The sequence below is a fragment of the Ictidomys tridecemlineatus genome, chromosome 4 (genome assembly GCF_052094955.1).
Source record: "Ictidomys tridecemlineatus isolate mIctTri1 chromosome 4, mIctTri1.hap1, whole genome shotgun sequence".
Taxonomy (NCBI): domain Eukaryota; kingdom Metazoa; phylum Chordata; class Mammalia; order Rodentia; family Sciuridae; genus Ictidomys; species Ictidomys tridecemlineatus.
Genome location: NC_135480.1, coordinates 44,660,140 through 44,682,381, shown reverse-complemented (window position 1 = coordinate 44,682,381; position 22,242 = coordinate 44,660,140). Strand labels below are relative to the sequence as shown.

General features: G+C 39.3%; 1 protein-coding gene across 5 annotated transcripts in view; it reads right to left on the bottom strand.

Annotated features, from left to right (window-relative positions):
• Window positions 1–11,855: 11,855 nt before the first annotated feature.
• Hps5 (HPS5 biogenesis of lysosomal organelles complex 2 subunit 2) overlaps window positions 11,856–22,242 on the bottom strand; it is a 40,824-nt gene continuing 30,437 nt past the window's right edge. For all 5 annotated transcript variants that reach the window (XM_040284642.2, XM_040284641.2, XM_013359344.4 and 2 more), the window contains 5 exons: window positions 21,855–21,974; window positions 20,271–20,384; window positions 18,182–18,288; window positions 15,789–16,059; window positions 11,856–13,971 (listed from right to left, as the gene is read on the bottom strand). In XM_040284642.2, the coding sequence (XP_040140576.2) occupies window positions 13,911–13,971; window positions 15,789–16,059; window positions 18,182–18,288; window positions 20,271–20,384; window positions 21,855–21,974 (673 nt within the window). In that variant the 3' untranslated portion in view covers window positions 11,856–13,910. The remainder of the gene's footprint in view (window positions 13,972–15,788; window positions 16,060–18,181; window positions 18,289–20,270; window positions 20,385–21,854; window positions 21,975–22,242) is intronic.

Below are 22,242 nucleotides of genomic sequence, written 5' to 3'. Positions count from 1 at the left end.
ACGCTGTTGAATGGACATCTTAGAGTGAAAGTCAATCAGTCCATGGGGCCCCTCTAATCCATCAGGCCACACAGTGGATACAAATGTATGAGACTGCTGCTGTCAGCACAGGGCATAGTGTTCTACAGCAAGGCTTTCTTTTACTAAGAAGAAGTCATAGTGTAGACTAGGAAATACCAATAAAATGTTGGGTAGTGTCAGGCTTGGTGGCTCATGCCTGTCATCCCAGTGACTTAGGAGGTTGAGGCAGCAGGATCACAAGTTCAAGGCCAAGGTCAGCAACTTAGTGAGAAGTCTTAAGAAACTTAGAGAGTCTCTGTCTCAAAATTAAAAGAAAAAAAAAATCTGGTATGTAGCTCTGTGGTTATTTGCCCTTGGGTTCTAATTTAATCCTCAGTACCCCCCCCATAATAGTGTGACATAGTAAATACATAAACAGTAACATAGTCATTTATTATCATCATCTACTATTATATGCATACAGAACTTTTGGTGTAATACTTTTATGTAACTGGCAGTGTTGTAGGTTTGTTTACAACAGCATTACACAAACATGTGACTAATAACCTAGAGTACAGTGTTATTGTGGTTATCACATTGCTAGGCGGTAAGAGTTTTTCACTTCTATTATTCTATGAGCATGACTTTGTCTATTCATGTACCAGTTAGTGAGTGCCTTCTATGGGACAGCCACTCCATGACGTGTTGGGCAGAAAATAGGCATCAAATCCAGGCCGTGCCTTCATAAAAATGAGGCTTATAATTGGGGGATAATGATTATAAATATATAAGAGAAATCTCACACTTATTTGATGATAAAATCTATGATTCTGATCAATAAACAGGAAAGATTATGTGTCCAAAAATTTGATTAAAGAAAAAGTAAGGTTTCACCAAGGATCCTATGATTGTATTCTCCCTAAAGAACAAAAGTCTCCAGCTACTCACATCATTGCCTGACCCCTTCCTGTCTACCTTAAAATAAATGAAAATGGCTCAACTCTCTTTGGACTTCCTCCCCAGTTCTTGCTGCCATACTGTTAGTACGCCCAGGATCGCTGCAGTCAGCAGCACAGGATAGACTTCCTTCTTGTTCCTCTTTTTAACAAGCTAATTGTCAGGAATGTAGGAGGGCTTGATTAAGGACATGGATCCTAATTCTGTTGCACTGTATCTCTTCCTCTGAAGCCCCTGATCTTCATGAAGTGCACCTTCCTCCCATTGAGCTTCCATGTTGCAATTTCCAGGCTCCAGCAGATCCTGAGCCAGACTAATGTCTCCTCTGCCACCTGTGTCTCCTCTGGCAGAGGCTTCATGCCTCTGCAGCCTGCTGGACTTCACCCAACAGAAAGAATCAGGGCAGAGGACATCAGGGGGAATGGAGTGTTGGGATTCAGTCCCAGCCCACCATAAGCAATAGCCAAGTCCAACCTGGTGTCTGGAACCACTGCCATCACAATACAAAAGAGTTCTGCCTTGTGTTTACAGATATTTTGTTGTCTTTCTCATCAAACATTTGCAACAAAGAAGAGTAAAGTATAGACAGCTCAATATCCAAAACTTCTTATGTAATTGTATAGAACTGATGAAACTAAGACCTGATGAAACTCATTTGGAGATGGGAAATCATTTTAAGTTACAATAATGTTTCCTAAGTTTTCTGTAAATTCCATTGAAAATAACCAGCACATCTTATGTAACATCATTCACCCTTTGGCACCATTAGGTCACTCACATATAAATTGTTAAGAATATTTTATAATTTTGAAAAATAAAAAGGTTTTCAGTATAGACAGACAATAAAATGTATATCAAAAAAAGTGACTCCTGCCAAGCATGATGGCACAGGCCTGTAATTCCAGCCCCTCGGTACATTGACTATTAGAAATACTAGGGTGCCACAAGGAATCAAACATGTACTTGCAAGTGGCTCAGCAAGGTAAATATTACTTGTGCACCAGGGCATGCTATCAATGAAAATCCTGCAAGCAAGCACACTTGGGCAGGCAGTTTACCTGTTTTTATTCTTAACACAGTGCTACCCATTACTTTGATAAGAGAAGTTCAGTATTACAATCTACACAATTGGCTAATCTTAGAATTGGGGAAGGCAAAGGATAAAGCTTTAGTTAAAATGGTTATCATTGAAACTTGTGTCCCAATTAAGGCTAAACACTGTATTTTGAAAATGGACCATAGAATTTTCCATTTCTCACATGAGACAGGAGGATCACAGTTCAAAGCCAGCTTCAGCAACTTAGTGAGGCCCTAAGCAATTCAGTGAGACCCTGTTCAAAAAAAATTTTTAATATAAAGGGCTAGGGATGTGGCTCAGTGGTAAATTGTGCCTTGTTTAAATCCCCAGTACCAAAAAAAAAGTGACTCCTCTGATTTTCCTATGACAGGCTGGCAGGAATGTTCTGATTGCCTTGTTGAAAGTCTATTTTTGTGTGTGTGATCTCTCTATTTTTCAACTTTACATAATCTGTATCACTCATTGTGCCTTTAAGCTAAGAGACATAAAGCAAATTGAAGTATAGGTATAAGTATTTCTCTCAGGCCCTCTTCATTCTAGTTTCTGGTTGGTTCTAGAACCTCAGGCATGGTACATTGCCTCTCTCAGACTTGAGTTGAACTCATCTGAAAAATGGACACAATGCCCAGTTCATAGGGTTCTCAGGACTGACATAAGACAGCCACCTAAAGCACAAATTTAAGCCTGTGTTTTCAACCCTGGAGCCTTTTTTAGCTCCCATGGTGCACAGAATGTGATGTCACACCTGGCCTCTGAGTCTCTGGACTCTCACTTTCTTCTACCATGGTGTCCACCAATAAGAAACACAGGCTGTGAGGGGCTGGGATGTGGCTCAGTGGTAGAGCGCTTGCCTAGCATGTGTGAGGCACTGGGTTCAATTCTCAGCACCACATAAAAAAATAAAGATGTCCAGTTACAGCTAAAAATATTAAAAAAAGAAAAAAGAAACACAGGCTGTGGGACTTTGCTCCCAGTTCTCCTCTACATTATTCACTGTCCCCAATCCCCACCTTCTTGATTCTATTGATACTTTAAATTGCAGCTTTTCATGTTCTCTTTTGTGAAATCTTCCCTGAAACACACCCCAGACAATCAAACCCTTTTCCTTTTTGGTCTACACGGAGCTCACACTTCTGTCACTGTAGTGGAGTTCTGCCTGGTATTATCTTAGAGCTCCTCTAGGACAAGCCTGGGCTGGTAGGTCTTTACACTCCCAAATGTATCCCTAACATAATCAATAGTAGCAATTAACATTCTTTTTGCTCCTGGGACACCCTAAGATCTTTCTGGGTGCAGGGCCTTCGAAATTGCTGTTCCCTCTTCCAGAACCCTGTTCTTCCAGATGTGCACCTGGTTTTTTGTCTTGGGTTTCAGTTGAAATCACCACAACAGAGAGGCTTTGCTTGACTACCCAATAAAATGGCAAGCCAGTCAATTTCGATCTTACCTCATTTATAGTTTCAGGATCTAAAGTAGGGTTTTTTTGTTTTTTGGTTTGTTTTTGTTTTTGTTTTTTTTGTGTGTGTGTTCTCTCTCTCTCTTCCTTCAAAAAAAAAAAAAGTCCATGAATAAAGAACCCTATTTGTGACTAGGGATATGGTTCAAGTAGTAGCTCGCTCGTCTGGCATGCGTGAGGCACTGGGTTCGATCCTTAGCACCACATAAAAATAAAATAAAGATATTGTGTCCACCTAAAGCTAAATAATAATAATAAAAGGATCCTATTTCTCTCTAGCAAAATGTGTTAAAGTGAGTGGCTCATAGTATGAAAACAATAAATATACCTTTTATTTATTTATTTATTTATTTTTAAGGAAGACTCTTAGGACACAACTTAGACAAACTCCATTTCTTTGCTTTTTCTTAATATTTTTTTAGTTGTTGATAGACCTTTTATTTTATTTATTTATATGCAGTGCTGAGAATCTAATTCAGTGCCTCACACATGCCAGGCAAGTGCACTACCACTGAGCCACAGCCCCGGCCCAAACAATAAATATTTCTTAAATGAATTTGTTAAAACTAATTTTAAGAGAAGAAAAAAAAAACAATAAAACTAGAAGACATTATTGGTGGTGTTTTGTTAAAGCAAGTTCTATAAACCTCGGTAGCAGAGCACTTGTCTGGCATGAGCACATTCTGAGTTCTATCCCCAGCATAAAAAACAAAACAAAACAAAAAAAACCTTTTCTTCTTTGCTGTCTAATGAAGTGGTAATATTATTCTATCCTGTGTTATCATACTACCAATATTAACTAAGCCAGGCTTAACACATGGTATAAAGAGACTGATGACTATATTTTCTGTGCTCACTGATTTTCTCAGCAGTCAGTAATTTTGGTTTCTTTTGAAAAAGGGGTGTGGAACTCTTTTTTTGGAACAAATAAGATTCAACATAAATTTTCAATTTTGTCTTCATTTTCACAAAAGGTAAGTATACTTCAAGGTCAACTGTCATGGAACATTTGGGCTGGTGTTTAGAGGCTGCCTCCTCTAGAGATGTGTCAATCAATGGATTCAAACATTAATTGAGTAAGACCCAAAGTCTTCCTGGAGGGTGATTCACATTGGGAGAGGCTGTGGGATTAGTCACCCAACTGAGACTTTGTTCTTCTCATTTTGAACTGTGCAATTACCAGAAGTCAATCCACCTGGATTAAAATAAATTTTTAAAATTTGTAATAGCAGCAAAATCCAACATGGAAAATTTACCATTCAGGATTGAGTAAAGTCAAATTTTTCCTTTTACCAGAAAGTCTATGTCAATATGATTAGTTAACAAATTAAAAGTCCTTGTTATGCCCTCTGTGTCCTAAACACTCTGCAACTACGTGGTTCCCGTACTTTTTAAGAGACACAATTTACACCATAGTGATTCAATAAACAAAAAGTACTTTCAGGTCCAAGTGATTTGCCTTCCAACTCCCCTTGCATGCAAGCTGATTGCCTTCTTGAAGACTCACATATCTTTGAAGTTTTATCTCATTCTGATTCTCTGATGAGACGCCCGATGGGCACATTCCCCAGAAGCAAAGGCCTCCACCTTTCTGAGGCCTAGCAGAGAGGAGCTCCAGTTTCACAAAATTTCCTCCCAGGTGTGGGGAACTGAGCCCACCAGCACTTATAAAGGGAATAGGAAAATGATGACTGAGCCCCTGCTGGGCTCACCTGCCCTCCTGGCATACAGACGTGTTCATCTCCAGATGCAGCATATTCAAGAAAGGTATGGAATACTGGGCCTTGAGACCAATGAGAACGTTTCAGAGTCAAAGAAGAATGGATCTTGAGGTTTCCTGGGGCTCAGCTGGCCACAATGTGTCCCAAATCTATTCCCATCTTCCACCAGCACTCCCCATTGATTCAACATTTAACATGGGATTCCTCAGACAGGCAGGGAGCCCTCAGGGGTAGAAGTAACTTAGTTTTGTTTCCCTCACCCACCACATTTCCAATGGCAATCTTAGGAGCTCCCAAACCTTACTTTCTTTAAATGCATATGGGCCAGTACCTCACCTGCCTCTCAACCAGTGCTCCTGTCTTCCTGATTCAACATGCTTCTCTTTCCCTGTTGGTGTGTGTGTAGGGGGTGGGGGGGGGAGGTTGTTGTGGTGGTGCTTGTTTCATTTCTTCCTAATTACCAGAAGTTTGGGCCCTCTCCTCTGCTTGAAATAATTGTAATGATAAGATTTCTGTTTTACAATATGGGTTTTATTATTATTCAGATATGGCAAGTCCCACAGAATCATTGAAAAAAAAATAGTTGGTTATACTCACAGATCCCCGAAGTCAGGGATGAACTGTGGTACATGGGCCAGCCTGGGAAACAGGGGTGCGTCAGGAGAAAGAGGGCAAGGGAAACGTGGACAAAGCCTATTTGGGGAGTTCTGTGGGAAACTCCTGTTTAGAACATCTTCAGCCTCCATTCACATCTATGCTCCATTCTCCCCTCTGCACACTTGTGAGGAGGCTAGTGGTCTCCTCTACAACAGGTTCCAAGTGTTCCAGAGCCCTTGGCCAGTCCAGTACCAGTGCCAAGACTAAATGGCCTGGAAGCAGTGCATGAGCATCTCCAACCTGGACAGTGGTGTTGTGTACTCCCTGACCTGGAGCCACTCACTGATGTCCCTGCCTCCCTCCATCCCACCACCTTGACCCATCGGGCTGGTATGTGCTAGAATCTGGTGCACAAACACACACTGTGCCCCCTACCTCAGGATAAGACAGCAAAGAGCTCTTCCCACCTTTCCCCTGACTTGGAGCTTGGCACATTCCCAGGTGGACTGCCAATTTATTATACAACACTCTCACTGTCACCATGTGGACTTCCAGGATTCAGCTGGGTAACTAGAAAGTCCCCTGAACTACCTTGCCCCACTCAGAAGCCAATTTTGTCAATATTTGCTAATTGTGCAAGCAGAGCTGGAGTTTTCTGTGCCTTAGAGCTGGGAGCCCAGTATGCTCAGTGTGCTGTAAGGTGCCTTCCAGGACACAGGAGGTTTGCTGGGGCTAGCCTGCCTGTTTTGTAGCTCATGAAATCAAAGGGGCTTAACTGCTGACACTTGCTCTGGCCCAGTAGAACCCATCCTGACACAATGACTGGGAAAGCAAGGTCCTGGCTACAGAGCTCCCCTCACTCCAAACCTCCTGCAATGCTGTAGCAATCCTGGGGGCTCCCTCCTTGCCTCTCCACAGCCTCAGCTCACCCAACACTGACCAGCAGAGCTATTTGCCTTACCTAAGGCACAACAAACCTAAATATTGCCCTCACAATTGAGAAAAATGATTATAGAGTCCAGTACATATTCTTTTGTGGTGTTTCTACAGAAAATGATGTGCAAGGATGCTCCCAGGCACCAAGCCTGTCTCTACCTCCCTGGCCATGATGCCAGTGGGGAAAGTTCAGGATAAATACCAGAAACATCTTCCTGGAAGCCACACACAAGCGCCTCTCTCCATCAGACATGAGGAGAGGAACAACTTTCTAAAATAATCTTACTCTGTTCTCTCTTTTCCAAAAAGATTATAAATTCACTTAAAAACAATTATCCCAGTTAGTATTTGTTCCATGTGAGGTCTGCCTCCAAAGGACTTGTGGAATACATTGTGTGTGTTTGTGCACATGGGTGTGCGTGTGAGTATGTATGAAAATTATAGGCTAGTGATAGCAATTGTGTAATAAATGCAGAAGAGATTGGATTTGTTGAGACTGCATGTTATTCTTTGCAGCAAGGACTGCCTTGTTGCTACAAAGGGTCTGAACACTTTCATGAAGGCTGAGCCAGGGTGTGAGTGGTGGTGGTGGTGGGTGAGCGTCACACAGGGCAGACCCCTGCACCCTTCCAGAATCAGACCCTCTCCCTCCCAAGGCCCCTTGAGTGTGTTGTTACTATTTCCAGTCCTTTACATGTCTTGGCCTCCTCACTCCCTGTCCACTGTGTTTGTCACTTACCACTGCTTCCAGCATCTTAGTCCTCAGTATTCTGTGTCTGGAATCAGGGAACACAGCCATAGGACTGGCCCTAGAATCATGCCCCAGCACCTGCCTGGTCTTCTGTTCCTTTCTCAGCAAGACAACAAATGCAATTTTTCTCAGCAAGACAACAAATGCAATTTTTCTCAGCAAGACTACAAATGTAATTATTCACCAATTTCTGTCCATCCTAAGAAATGCCTCCAAAGTACTTTCACTCACTCTATTTACATTGATTTATACAAAATTTCTAGAACAATCCATGTCTGAAAGGGAAGCTTAGTGACAACATCAGAACAAGTGTCAGCTGAGTTGTGTGGCCTTTGACCTGTGTGTCCTAGAGGAAGGAGGAAGGCACTTTCCTTCAGGAGCCTTTCCCAGCAGGGGGCAGTCTGCAACATCCTTACTATTCTCTCCTGCATCCCACACAGGTTATGAAATTTGGGTTTCCTTTGCGTGAAATGTGCTGGCTGAGAAATACAGTGAAAAAAATCACATGACACAGAAATAATTTTGAGAAGCGAGGGTGGAACGGTTCTGCGACCTTAGGTTCCTGCTTCCACACTGGAAGGAGAGAGAGAGAGAGAGAGAGAGAGAGAGAGAGAGAGAGAGAGAGAGAGAGAGAGAGAGAGGAGCCTATGTTTTACATATTTATACAAGGGGGCTTCAAAGGATTTTAGTGGAATGTTCTTTTGCCAAATAAGGCAGGAGGGGGCCTGTACAAACCCAATGGGTAGTGCCCAAGTCTGGAGCTACAGAGCAGCCTCTCTAGTCGAGCAAGGACTGAGAGCACCATGTACTTCGCATAATAAGCCACAAAATGACTTGCAATACCAGACCAAAATCTCCTTGGCTCCAAGGCCAAATAGAGGCTATTAAGATAGCTTGGGGTGGCCCCCTACACAACATGCTACTTTTATTTAGGAAAGCAGTTCACTAAAAAAAAAAAAAAAAGAATCTGAGTTTGTTAAAAGAATTGTGGGTGTCTTGTCCATAGCCCAGTTCTGCTATGCCAGAGGGTAGGTGGCAGATGGGCTAAAGAAAATGCCCAGAGACAACATGGGAGGCATGGTTTATTGGAGGAAGCTTAAAAGAGATCAAAAACTGTTCCAAGAAGAGTTCAGTGGTGACAAGCTAACAACACATCTTTCTGTTATGATTTAGATATTACAGGTCTCCCAAAAGCTCATGTGTGAGAAAATGCAAGAAAGTTTGGAAGTGAATTGATTGGGTCATGAGCATATTAATCAGTGAATTAATTCCCTGATAGGGATTAACTGGTTGGTAACTGAGGGCAGGTAGAGTGTGGCTGGAGTTGGTGGTTCACTGGGCGTGTCCCTTGAGGTATATATTTAGTCTGTGGTGAGAGGAATCTCTCTGCTTCCTAGTGCCATATCCCCAGGTGTTTTCTTCTGCCACACACTTCTGCCATGATGTTCTCTCTCACCTCAGATCCTGGCTGTCTATGGACTGATACCTCTGAAACTGTGAGCCCCATATAAACTTTTACTCCTCTCATTGTTCTTGTGAGTCTTTTGGTCTGGTCAGCGAAAAAGCTGACTAAAACACTGTTCCTCCCACTGTTTTGCCAAGGAGGGCCTCCTCCACAGTCTGTCCCGTGGCAGCCAGCTGGACCAGTGACATATACACAAAAAAGAACAAGGTTTGAGACTTGCTCTATTTCACTTCTTCAAGTTGGCAAAAGGATAAACGGCTATAACAAAAATATTCTGAAATGTAGATGCTTACAGAATACACAAATTTACATCACACTTAACAGTGCTGCAGTTGCCAAGGGCTTCGGCCCTGTACTGTCCTTTGGGTCCTTCCAAGTTGTTGTTCTATTTCTCTGTACTGTGCTTTGCCACTCAAAATGCCATCTAAGTGGTACAGAAAGCTCAGTCCTTGTTCCTGATGCCAACCCAATAATGAGAAAATGGTTTCGAGGAAAAGGAATAAGAAGTTTTATTACTTTCCTAGCAAAAAAGCAGGAAAAGCTTCTTTGACTCCAGTCCCAGAGACTATGAATCTGTCCATCAATGGAAACAGGTTTTTGTTGTTGTTGTTGTTGTTGTTACTTGTTGTTGTTGTTCTCTTTAGTTATACATGAAAGTAGAGTGCATTTTCACATATTATACATACATGGAGTATAACTTCCCATTCTTGAGATTGTAAAAGATGTGGAGTTACACTGGTTGTGTCTTCATATATGAAGGAACATAGAAAATTATGTCCGATTCATTCTGTCTTGTCTAATCCAATCAATTTCTATTCTTCCCTCCCCTACCCTTTTTAGTGTTAGCATTCACATATCAGAAAGAATGTTGGGTTTTGAGGTTTTTTGGGGTATTGACTTATTTCACTTAGCATGATAATCTCCCGTTTCATCCATTTACTGGCAAATGCCATAATTTCATTTTTCTTTATGGCTACTATTCCATTGTGTATGGATACCACATTTTCTTTATCCATTCATCTGTTGAAGTGCAACTAGGTTGGTTCCATATTTTAACTATTATGAATTGAGCTTCTATGAATATTGATGTAACCGCATCACTATAGTATGCTGATTTTAAGTCCTTTGCATATATACCAAGGAGAGGGATAACTGGGTCAAATGGTTAGAACAAAGACATTCTAAAATACAGAATTCCAAGTTTTCTAAGGAATCTCCATACTGATTTCCAGAATGGTTGCACCAATTTGCAATTCTACCAGCAATTTATGAGTGTACCTTTCTCCCACATCCTCGCCAACATTTATTGTTACTTGTATTCTTGATAATTATCATTCTATTTGGAGTGAAATGAAATTTCAGTGTAGTTTTAACTTGCATTTCTCTAATTGCTAGAGATGTTGAGCATTTTTCATGTATTTGTTGATGACTTGTATTTCTTTTTCTATTAACTGCCTGTTCAGTTCCTTTGCCGTTTATTGATTGGGTTATTTGTTTTGTTTTGTTTTTGTTTTTTGGTGTTAAATTTTTTTAGTTCTTTATATATCCTGGAGATTAGTGCTCTCAGTGGGCATTTTTTCCAGGCCTTTCTTCCATTCCTATTTGTTCCACTGGACCAAGATTGACAGGAAACCACATGCTCCTCATCAGCCAAGTAGTGCTGAATTGTGCTGTTTGCCTAGTTATCTATAAAATTTAGTAGTATTTGATTTCTACTAAACAAAGGATGGGAAGGTGCTGAGAGCCACGGCCAAGTCTGTATGGCCCCTGGCATTTTGCCAACAGTATTGGTTGACAGGCAAGGCATTACTATCCGCCTCGGCCCCTACTTTTGAGTTCTCGCACTACTTTTGAGTTCTCGTGGGGATTCCCCGAGAGTTCCCATTGGTTGGGGAAGTGCAGGAGGAGGGATTTCCGGAGGAGATATTTCCGGTGGCCGGTTCCTGGACTATCGTCGTGGAGTTCGGGAGAATTCCCCGGGAGCATGTGTGAAGTGTTTTCTTGCAGTTCAAAAATAAAGTTTGTTCCTGCTTCAGTGGCTCGTGGTTTGTGCCCAGCCAGTCTGCGGCAGGAAGGTTGGTTTGAGCTGTGACCTCAATCTAAAGCTACTTCTCCGGACATGAGGGGAGGAAACTTTTCTGCCACATGCCATGAAGGGACAAAGCCTGAAGGGACAAAACCCTAAAAGAATTTCAGTTATGGGATTGTCAGTCTTGAGCAGGAACACAACCAGAGAGGCAATGTGCAGAAAGCACTCAAGAATCAGAGGACTCAGGTTGAGGGAAAACTCGGGTAATGAAACTGAGAAAAAGAGTTTGGTAACAATGTCATAGAATATGGAGCTCAAGAGTTTGGGCTTTACTCTGAAAACAGAGGGGAACTGCCAAAAGTTTCTAATTGGGAAGTGGCAAGACCAAGGCTGTGCCCTCAAGAGGAAAAGGATTCTGGCAGTGGATCTGCAATTAACTTCCCAGGAGACCAAAACAATCACTCTTTCTCAGGGGCCTTCATTTACTATAAACTAGGAAAATGCTGATTCTAAATCTAGGAATATGGGGTGGGTGACAAGTTGAGGGAGGTTAGACTAGTTTGCAGACCCCTAGATTCCAGATCTGGGCAGGATCCCTGACCTTTGTCTTAATAAGCTTCTGTGACCACCCATGGTCACCTACCTTTTAACATTCTTGACTAATTGGCAGTAATCCCTAAGGATGACTTTTAAAGGTCACTGGAGCCAACCTCAATGGTCTAGGCAGGAAGGAATGAGAATGTGTATTGGTAGAGAATGGGAAAAATGACTAATGGAGAACACCATCAACACAAAATTGAAAGGATTTACCTATTAATTAGAAGTGAGAAAAAAGGAGATGGACGAAGCAAGGATAACTACAAGGTTTTGAGCCTTGATCAAAGTAATGACAAATTTAATACAACAAAATTAATTTCAATTTGGTCTTCCCACTCTCTGATCCATATAAATCCAGTTTCTATGGGTCTGATCATTAATAGGAGAAAATGATGTTCTAAACCTTTCAAATGACTAACATTATTACACACACCATCTGAATGTTCGTCTCATTTAATTCTAATAGGTAGCTCAAATCTCATTCCATATGCCAGGTACTATGCTGTAAACTTCACATTCCATCATGTCATTTAATCCACAAATCACCCTGAATGAGAGCTACTATCATTCCCATTCTACAGATGAGAAACTAAAACTTAGGAGAAATGAAGTAACTTCCCCAAGGTCATTGAGTTGAAGAGCAGATGTTTAGGCATAGGCAGTCTGCAGACAATCTATTGGCCATTATACTATTCTGTAGCTGTTAAACAGTGGTCAAATCTGGAAACAAAAGTGAAAGTGAAGCAACCAAGAATTACAGTCTATTTTTTTTTTTTTTTCTGTTTTGGTAAGGAGTGTGAGGGAGGAAGCAATCTGTTTAGAATTTTTAGGCAAGTGATTGATGTAATCATATTTGAAAACACTGCCTAATAACCAAACATACTGTTTAAATTTAAATGTTTAACTAAAGATTTTTTTCCCCTGTTTGCCTTGGAAGATAAATTTAGGAGATATGAGTTGTGTTTGTTATGTTCGAAAATTCCTTGTACCCTTCTGGTAAAAGGATTGCTGTAATATGCCTTGTCAAGGGCTGTCAGGAAATGATTGCACAGTGGTGTCAGTTTATGCTGCTTGTTATTACATTTTTTTTCTGGATCCTCTTTCAGTCACACAATGATAATGACTAACACTGACAGTGAAGGGAGGGCTCTCACTTTCCTAAGGGTAAGCCTCAGTACAGACTTACATTCAATTTAAGTCAATGAAGCCAGAACCCAGGTGATGCTAGTGGGAAGGTTTCCCACACTTTCCAAAGTTCTAAACCAACTAACTCTGTAAGGCCTCTTTTCCCTGACAAACTCTTCAATGCACCTGCTGCATCATGTTCAGGAGTCATGTGTATATACTACAGCAATGTGTATCTGTGTTCTCTGTTATAAGTGAGAAAAAAAGGAATGGACATTCAATGCATCTAGCACTTTATCCTCCACATTTTCGTGCATATGGCTCAAAAATAGACCTCATGTCAACATTCTGTTAAAATGAAAACTTGCATCAGCTTTTACATTTATTGGTAATGTAATATACTATGTAAATGTCCAACAGTCTAACAAATGACAATCTAGTTACATAGCTTAAATAATACAAGCACTTGCTGCTGTATTTAATAGTACTCAAGTTTCTCTTATGGCTTTTTAAAAATAATTTTGAAAGGTGCATGATTCTCTTGGGCTTCTCTGTTTAGGAAAAAATTAGAGATAATATGTTTCCAGTAATGAATTAGTCAACTACATATATGTTCATGTTAGAAAATGTCAAATAAATACTGGGAAAAATACTTTATATTAACTCAATTTTACATTTGAGTGATTTTTAAAATATCTAATTTGAATCTTCAGTATTTCATTTGTTTTATATGTCAATTCATTATCTTATGTCCTATTTCAGTAGTTTCTAGACTATCCCAGCAAAAATAAAAAAGAATTCAATTCCAGGTAATAACATCATCCATCTCCATGTGACAAAAAACTTCTGTTCCCAACACAGGAGCCACACTAGAAAAAAATTTCCCCCAATCCACTAGTGAGAAGCAAATATATTGTAGTTTAGAATGAATACTGCACAGCTGTGAACATTCACATTCTGAATCCAGAAAACAAGGATTCCTTTCAAAATCCAGATTCCTTTCAAAATCCAACATTGGTTGAGGAATCCTGAGGTTACAGAGCCACAAATGCCAAGAATACAGACACTGACAACATTAACCCTGACAAGGCTGGCAGGGTTTCAGTTCGTGCCTTTCCAAAAGTTCAGGATCATGATTCATTGTTGTTATTGTTGTTTTTCCCAAAAATGTGATGACATCCTGCCAAATCTTCTTCCATTAGGGCTGCTGAGACCAGAGAAACCGATCACATTTTTCAAGCATGCTTTGTATCAAGGCTCTGAAATCCCAAAGAAAAGAAACAAGCACATTTAACTACAGTTGATCATTCTCTACAGAAAACATTAAAACCTATAAAAGTTGATTGATCCATTGAGTCAAAAGACAAGAGATTAAAATCAAGAGCGAAAGGCAACCTATGGAATGGGAGAAAATATTTGCAAATCATATCCAATAAGGGTTAACATCCAGAATATGGGAGAACACCTACAACAACAAAAAGAACAAATAACCTGATTTTAAAATGGGCGAAGGGCTTAAATAGTTAATTCTCCAAAGATGTTATACAAATGGCCAATAAGCATATGAAAAGATGCCCAACATCATTAATCAATATAGAAATGCAAATCAAAACCAAAATGACATTACTATTATCTCACATCCACTAGGTTAGCTACTATTAAAAAAAAAAACAGAAAATAGAGTTAGCTAGGACATGGAGAAATTTGAACCATCATGCACTGTTAGTAAAAAATATAAATAGTATAGTCACTATGGAAAATAGTATGGAAATTCCATTTCTGGATATTCACCCACAAGAAACCCAAGCAAGGTGTAGGAGGGATATTTGTGCACCCATGTGCATTGTAGCACTATACAAAGAGAAACTAGAAGCAACCCAAATGTCTTACAACAATAAATGGATAAACAAAATGTGGTATACACGCACAATGAAGTATTATTCAACCTTAAAAAAAAGTCAGAAAATTCTGTTAACATACAACAACTAAGAAGAACCTTGAGAACATTGTGTTAAGTGAAATAAACCAGTCACAGAAAGAAAATACGGTTGAGTATCTCTAATCCAGAATTCCCAAACTTTTGCTAGGCATAGTGGCTCATGCTTGTAGTCCTAGTACTTAGTAGACTAAGGTAGGAGGACTGCAAATTCAAAGCAAGTCTGGGCAACTTAGCAAGACCCTGTATCAAAATAAAATTTTAAAAAGGGTTGGGGATATAGCTCAGTGGCAGAGTGCCCCTGGGTTCAATGCCTCAATGCCCAGTACTATTCCCCCCACCCCCCAAAACCCCAAAACTTTAAAGAAGGCTTGAATTTTGGAACATTTCTGCTTTGGGATTTTTGGATTAGAGATGCTCAACCTATAAAATCTATGCAAATATTCCAAAATCCAAAAAAATTCTGAAACCTGAAATACTTCTGGTCCCAAGCATTTGAAATATGATATATTCAACCTATACTATACAATGTTACTTAGAGGAAGTAGTTAGAATATTTAAATTTATATAAACAGAAAGTAGAATTATGGGGCCAGGCACAGTGGCATATTATAGCAGCCTGGGAGGCTGAGGAAGGAAGATTGAGGGTTCAAACCCAGCCTCAGAAACTCAGCAAGACCCTGTCTATAAAAATGACTGGGGATGTGGCTCAGTGGTTAAGCACCCCTAGATTTAATCCTTGGTCCAAAAAAAAAAAAAAAAAAGGTAGAATTATCTTTTTGTGGTGCTGGGGGCTGGGGATCAAACTGAGAGCCTCAAGCATAGTAGGCAAGTGCTCTACAAATGGGCCACACTCCTAGAATATTCTTAAAGAATTGAGTACACATAATATTTGGGTACTCATATTAATCCAAATAGTGTCTTGGTTATGATCATGAATGAAATTCTACTTTAGTTTCTTCCCTTAATCACCTTAACTACCAAATCAGTCTCAGTCTCCCCATCTGTTAGTGAGGGGTCAGGACTAGATAATCTCTACAATCTCATCTACCTCTAAAAATCGGGGGAGGGGGGGGTGTTGTACATTCTCCATTGTACATTCTCCAAGCACCATGGAAAGGCATGATAAACTGGCATTACCTCTGCCTTTTCTCAGCAATCCTCAGGATATCACAGGTTCTGGTAAATTTCTCTGACAACGCAAGGGCCAGACCACACTCTTGTAGCAATGACCATGCTGGATCTGGACCCATGGCCTTAGCTAACAGGAGTGCCACATTCTCTGTGTTGATGGGGGAAGGCCCATCATTGAGGTTCCCATTTAGTGACTCCTGGGGGACTGGACTTGAACTCTTCTTCTGTACAAGATGTAGGAGAAGCTTCCATTCCTCCACAGTCTCTGGGATCCAACCTACACACACACACACACAAGCATTGTTGGCTCTGACCACTCTTATACACTGCCTACAGAGAGGAGATAGTAGAAACTGCAAAGACATTTAATATCAAAACAAAAATATGCAGAAACATAATTTCATCACCATGGCACAAAGTTTTCTGAACATATGTTGAATAAATAGTTCATGATATAGAAGTCTCAAAATTAGCTTCAAAATCCATTCAATAGCTTACTGAATGCTCTATGTCATGTACCATGCTATACACGGGATATGCAATGATGAACAAAAGACAATCCTTTCACTCTTGCAGATATGACAATCTAGCATACAAGACAGAATTAAACATAAAAATATATACTTATAAACTGTGCTAAGTATTCTGAAGAACAAAGAACCACTAGAGACAATAGCTGATTTTGTTTACAGAAAGACTATGAGGAAGTGACATTCAAACAAAAACTGAAAGATGAGACAAGCTCAGAGGGCATGTTCATGTGGCCCACAGAAAGCACAAACTTGGAGCAAAGAGTAAACATAGAGAGAAGGGACCTGCATTTCTGATGCAGGAAACATGAAAAACAATGTGACACAGGAAAGAAACTGGTGGGTTCAAAGAATTTTTATAAAAGCCTATAATGTATAAAGGTAATAGAATGAGTAAGATGATAAGGCCAGGTCTTAAGGACCAACTTAAGAATCCAGAATCTGGACTTTTCTGAGTTCAGCAAAAGGAGTTTCAGAACAGAAATTGCATAATTCAATTTTCATTTAAAAAAAAAAACTCATTCTGACTACTGAAGGGAACTGGGTTAAAAGTGGTTAAGTGTGGAACTCAAATAACCAGTTATGAAGTTGTTTCAACAGTCTAGGCAAGTAGCCAGGATGAGAAATTAAAGTGGATAGATATGAGATATATATTTGGTAATAAAATCAACATGACTTGGATAGTGACTGACATAAATCACAAAGAGAGAAAAGTGTCAAGAAAGGGCCTTATTTAATACATTGGGAGTAAGAATTCTTAATATTAGTATAATTATATTAATAAAATATTGGGAGCACTTTTGTCTGGGTTGGGAAGACTAGGAGATTATTTATGCTTCTTGAATTATCAACTTTTTTCTATAACAAATACGTTGTAACTTTAGACATACAAACCAGTTTTATCTTTTCTGATGATTCTCATATATATATATTTAATACTCCTACAAAAACAGCTGGCCCCGCTATTTCATTTCTGAAACAAAGATGATCTCAGTAATTATAGATATAGCTGGATGCTCAGAGCTGACCCTTGCCAGTCAACTGGCTTCTTGCTTTTGGCTCTAACTTTTCCCGTCCCACACCAGCAGGGTTGGAAAAAAGTTGTAGTAAAGGATCACAGGTCTTTCCACTGAGAAGTGAGGGACCTGAAAGCATGCTGTCAGCATCCGTGCACTGAGATGAATACAGTAGCACTACAAAACTGACCAAGACCACCTCTCAGAGGGCAGGATGGACTCAGACTTCAGCTATCAGTGTGTTAAAGTCCTGGCCTTCTGACAATTATCTTTTCAGTGTGAACTAATGAAAAAATTTTAAATGGAAATTATCGAAATGCCTGTGAATGTTAGTTAAGTTCATTTTAATGAATTAAAACTTTTGACTGTCTAGTGAGAAAACATGATGCAGTAAAAATACACAAGCACAAATTCTGAGAGGCCTGGGTCTGAACACCAGCTCTAGAATTAGAATCTAGTTGTGTGATTTGGTCATTTAATTATCATTTCTCGGCTTCAGTTATGACATCTGGAAGATAGAAATAATAGTAACTATCCCCAAGAGTTTGTTATCTCATTTAAAACAGCATATGGAAAACACAGCATTAGTGCCTGACATATAGTAAGCACTCATCAAATAGAAAAGGAAACAGATAAAATATTTCTGTGTATATTTGTGTGTGTGTGTGTGTGTGTGTATATATATATATATATATATATATATATATATATCTCAAAGGACACAAATTTAAAAAACCTACAAATTTGATGATTACCTAGAATGGTCATTAAAATGTTTACCAAATTCCCTTATTTAAAAGTCTGGAGAGACTTCTAAAATACTCAATCAAGTAGCCAGTTGGCAACTACACACCATTATCCCCTTCCATCAGGCTCATATCATCCAGATACACAATGTTGGTGAAGGCCTCTCTTCTTCTCTCCAGCTCCAAACAGAGAGTAAGATATCCAGGCCAGAAACTTAAAGAGAACAAAGTTGAAGAAAGGAATAAGACAGTGAATTTATCCATAACTGTGCTAATAGTAGACAGTAGCCACATGTGACTATCAAAATTTAATTAGAAGTAAACAAAATTTAAAAGTCAGTTTTTCAGTTGACCTGTCCATCTTTTAAACATTTGACTGAGAAGCAAAGGACCTGAAGGCATGCTGTCAGCATCTGTGCACTGAGATGAATACAGTAGCACTACAAAACTGACCAAGACCACCTCTCGGAGGGCAGGATGGACTCTCAGACTAGTGATTACCATATGGGACAATGCAATAAAACATTTCTATTATCATAGCAAATTCTATTAGACAACTCCAATCAATAGCTTTAAAGAGAAAAGCAAAAGCCAGGCCCAGTGGCACATGTCTGTAATAAAAATTACCCCAGAGGCTGAGGGAGTAGAATGCAAACTCAAGGCACCCTCAGCCATTTAGTAGTAATACTTTGTCTCAAAAAGTAAAGTGCTGAGGATGTAGTTCAACCCCAACTACTGCAAACAAGAAAAAAAAAAAAAAAAAAAAAAAAGCTAGTGACATTTGAGGCCAGGCACCCATTATGAGGCATTTAAACTTTATATATATTCATACACTTTTAGATTCAATTCAAAAATCAGCATATTTCTTCTCCCAGTGTACAAACCTTGGAAGCTCTCCTGACTCTTCCCCTTCCTTTATTTGCTGTATAGTAAGTCCCACTGCATTCTCCTTTGAAACATCCATTTGATGTGTCTTTTTTGCTGCCCCACTCATCACCAATCCATTCATATCTGAATTAAGGCAACAACTTCCTAGACCTTTCTGGCTTCATACTTTATGTATAAATGGTCTTTAGAAAGCTTCACTTTCATTTTTTTTCCTCCTCTACATTTTATGTCCTTTCCCTTCCCTTCAATTCCTTTTCCCTTCCAGTACTAGGAATTAAACTTGAGGAGATGGTCCTTTTTGTACCAAAAAGTCTAAAAGGGTCTATATAGGTAACTAAATTCTTCTGACCAGCTTTCCAGGTCTTGCATCTCATCATAATGCCAGGAGAAAGAGACAAGGTTGGAAGGATAGGGAGATGGGTCCCTGGGTAACTTCTTGGGCAGCATCCCTCTTTTGGGACCACTCCATCTTTGGGAGCTCTGCTTTCTTTCTATTACCTTAATAAATCCTGTTACTTTGCTCTCACCCTGTGTCTGTGGATTTTATTCTTCAGATTCATGAGACAAAGAACCCAACCTTCTGCTCCAAGATACAATCACCCATCTGTCTCATCCCTCATTATCAGTGAATAAATAGTATTAAGTACTTACCACTGTATAAATTAGGCAATGTGGAGGAAAAGAAAGATACAGGTTCCTCCAAAAGATTATTACCCAGGTAAAGCCATAAGACAACATCACCAGGCAATAAATTATCACTCATGAGTGATGTGGATAATAAGCAGTGGCAGTTTTTCTTGCCCTTGCCCTTACTCTTTCTCTTACCAGACCAGCCAGTCTTCTGGCTCCTCTAAAAATGCAAATCTTACCCAGACTTCAGGGCTTACCTCCAGAATCTCATCTTCTCCTAGAGTCCTTCACCCACAATTTTACTAAGCCTATTCTGATTTCTCTTCTTAGAAATCCTTATCAACTGTAACTGACATCACATAAATGGAGGCTGAATTAAATACTATCTACATGCCTGAGAACCAGGGCTAACAACTGAGCCTGGGGAATGGAAAGAAATTAGCAAGAGCCAGTCTCTCCTACACACACACACAAACACACACACACACACATACACACACAGCCACAAAATTTAAATGGTGAAAATTGTTTACTACCACTAAAACAAAAAGGTACAGTTATCTTTAGGAAGCAAAATTGAATTCCCAAGCGATAACACATACCAATTCAGGCCCTTAACTATAAGGTTATGCACTGAAGTGATTCTTAACTTCAGCTTCTGTGAAAATCCTTACTTACCCACAAGACCTACAAATATCAGTCATTTTCTCTTTTGTTGTAAAATCTGCAGGAAGTTTAATTAGCTGAAGGATCAGCTGACTATAACCCCAAGAAAACAAGTGTGAATGAGGCCTGTGAAATAAAAAAAATATAAAAATAAAAAAGTCAGTAATTAGAAAGAAAATAAACTCTAAAAAGTCCTAATTAGTTGTCTAATAGAAAAGAATACAGTTTATGTCATAGCTGCCTGTAATCTCAGTAACTCTGGAAGCTTAGGCAGGATGATCTCAACCAAGAAAGGCTAGCCTAGGAAACTTAGAGAGGCATCGTCTCAAAAAATTTTAAAGGGGCTGGGATGTAATTTAATGGTAGAGTGACCCTTTTAAAAATCCAGTATTATTATATCTTCAAACATTTCCACTTGGCTTTTGAAAAATGTAAAGTAGCTACTTCTATAACCTGTTCATTTTTAAAAACTAGAAATTTAGGGGTTAGAGTTGTGGCCCAGTGCAAGAGTACTTACCTAGCATGCAGGAAACCCTGGGTTCAATCCTCAGCCCAGTATCACAGTAAAACAACTAGATATGTTAAGTAATCAAAACCAAAAAAATATAAATAAAAAATTCTAGGCATGGTGGTGCATGCCTATAATCCCAGTGACTTAGGAGGCTGAGGCAGGAGGATCTCAAGTTCTAGGCCAGCCTCAGCAACTTTGCAAAACCTTGTCTCAAAAATAAAAAGGACCAGGATATAACTCAGTGGTAAAGCACTCCTAGGTTCAATCCCTAGTACAAAACAAACAAATAAAAACAGCAAAAAGAAAGGCTATAATTTTACTACTCACAGCCACTGCTATCCTACTAGTCCTTCGCTAGATATAAAATAAAACAGGCATTAGTTTTTTTTGTTTTGTTTTGTTTATCTATTTCCCTCCCTGGTACTGGGGATTGAACCCAGGGGCACTTAACTGATGAACCACTGAATCACATCTCCAGTCCTTTTTTACATTTTTTATATTTTGAGACAGGGTCTCACTAAGGGCTGAGACAGGAGGACTGCAAGTTCAAGGCCAGTCTTAGCAACCTGGCAAGAACCTGTCTCAAAATAAAAAAATAAAAAGGTCTGGGGATGTGGATGAGTGGTCAAGTGTCCCTGGATTCAATCCCTACTACGAAAAAAAAAAAAAATTCCTCAATCAGGTTATGCTTAGAAATCCCTTGAAAACTTTTTAGAAAGAAAAAAACAAACAACAAAAACCAGTCCACACACACAGTTTTCTCTAATGGGTTTAATCACCAAGGACTCTTAATGTGGGTCCATAAATGAAGTTCAGAGAGATCATTTAATTCTCTGAAGTCATATGCAAAACTTTGTATTAGTGTGCATTTTTCTGAAAGGAATCATTAAGTTCTTATAGGGTCTGTGTCCCTAAAGTGTTTAGAACCACTACAAAGTACACTCAATTTTATTATTACCGTAAATTAGGTCAGTCTTTTCTATAGCTAATCCTAAAGTGAACCCAGAATGCTGCATATGAATAAATCAGTTCCATCCCAAAGGAACATCAGAGCTTAGTTCTCAGAAAGAGGACTCCTTCCATACCTGGGGTATCCTTCATCATCCATAATGCTTGTACTTGGTGGAGCATCATGGGACACTGCCAAAAGCAGCCAATCCAATCTTAAAGATTCTGGTTGTAGAAGGGACTCAAGGAAGTATGACCTGAGAGAAAGTTGGATTGAAGAATCACCAATCTTCATAATGAGAGAAAACATAAACTACGAGGATATGAAAAAAATTTGATCAAGAGATCAATATAGTAGATAAAATAACTTGAAAATTCTTCTACTACAGAATATCTAGAAATGCTTGTGAAAATTTAATAGTCTTCTAAATGAATAACTGAGTCTTCTAGATTATAAAGAGAAAAAAAAAATCAAAGTTCCAATAAGTAAATAATAAAAACCAGTGTGACAAATGTGAACTGAAG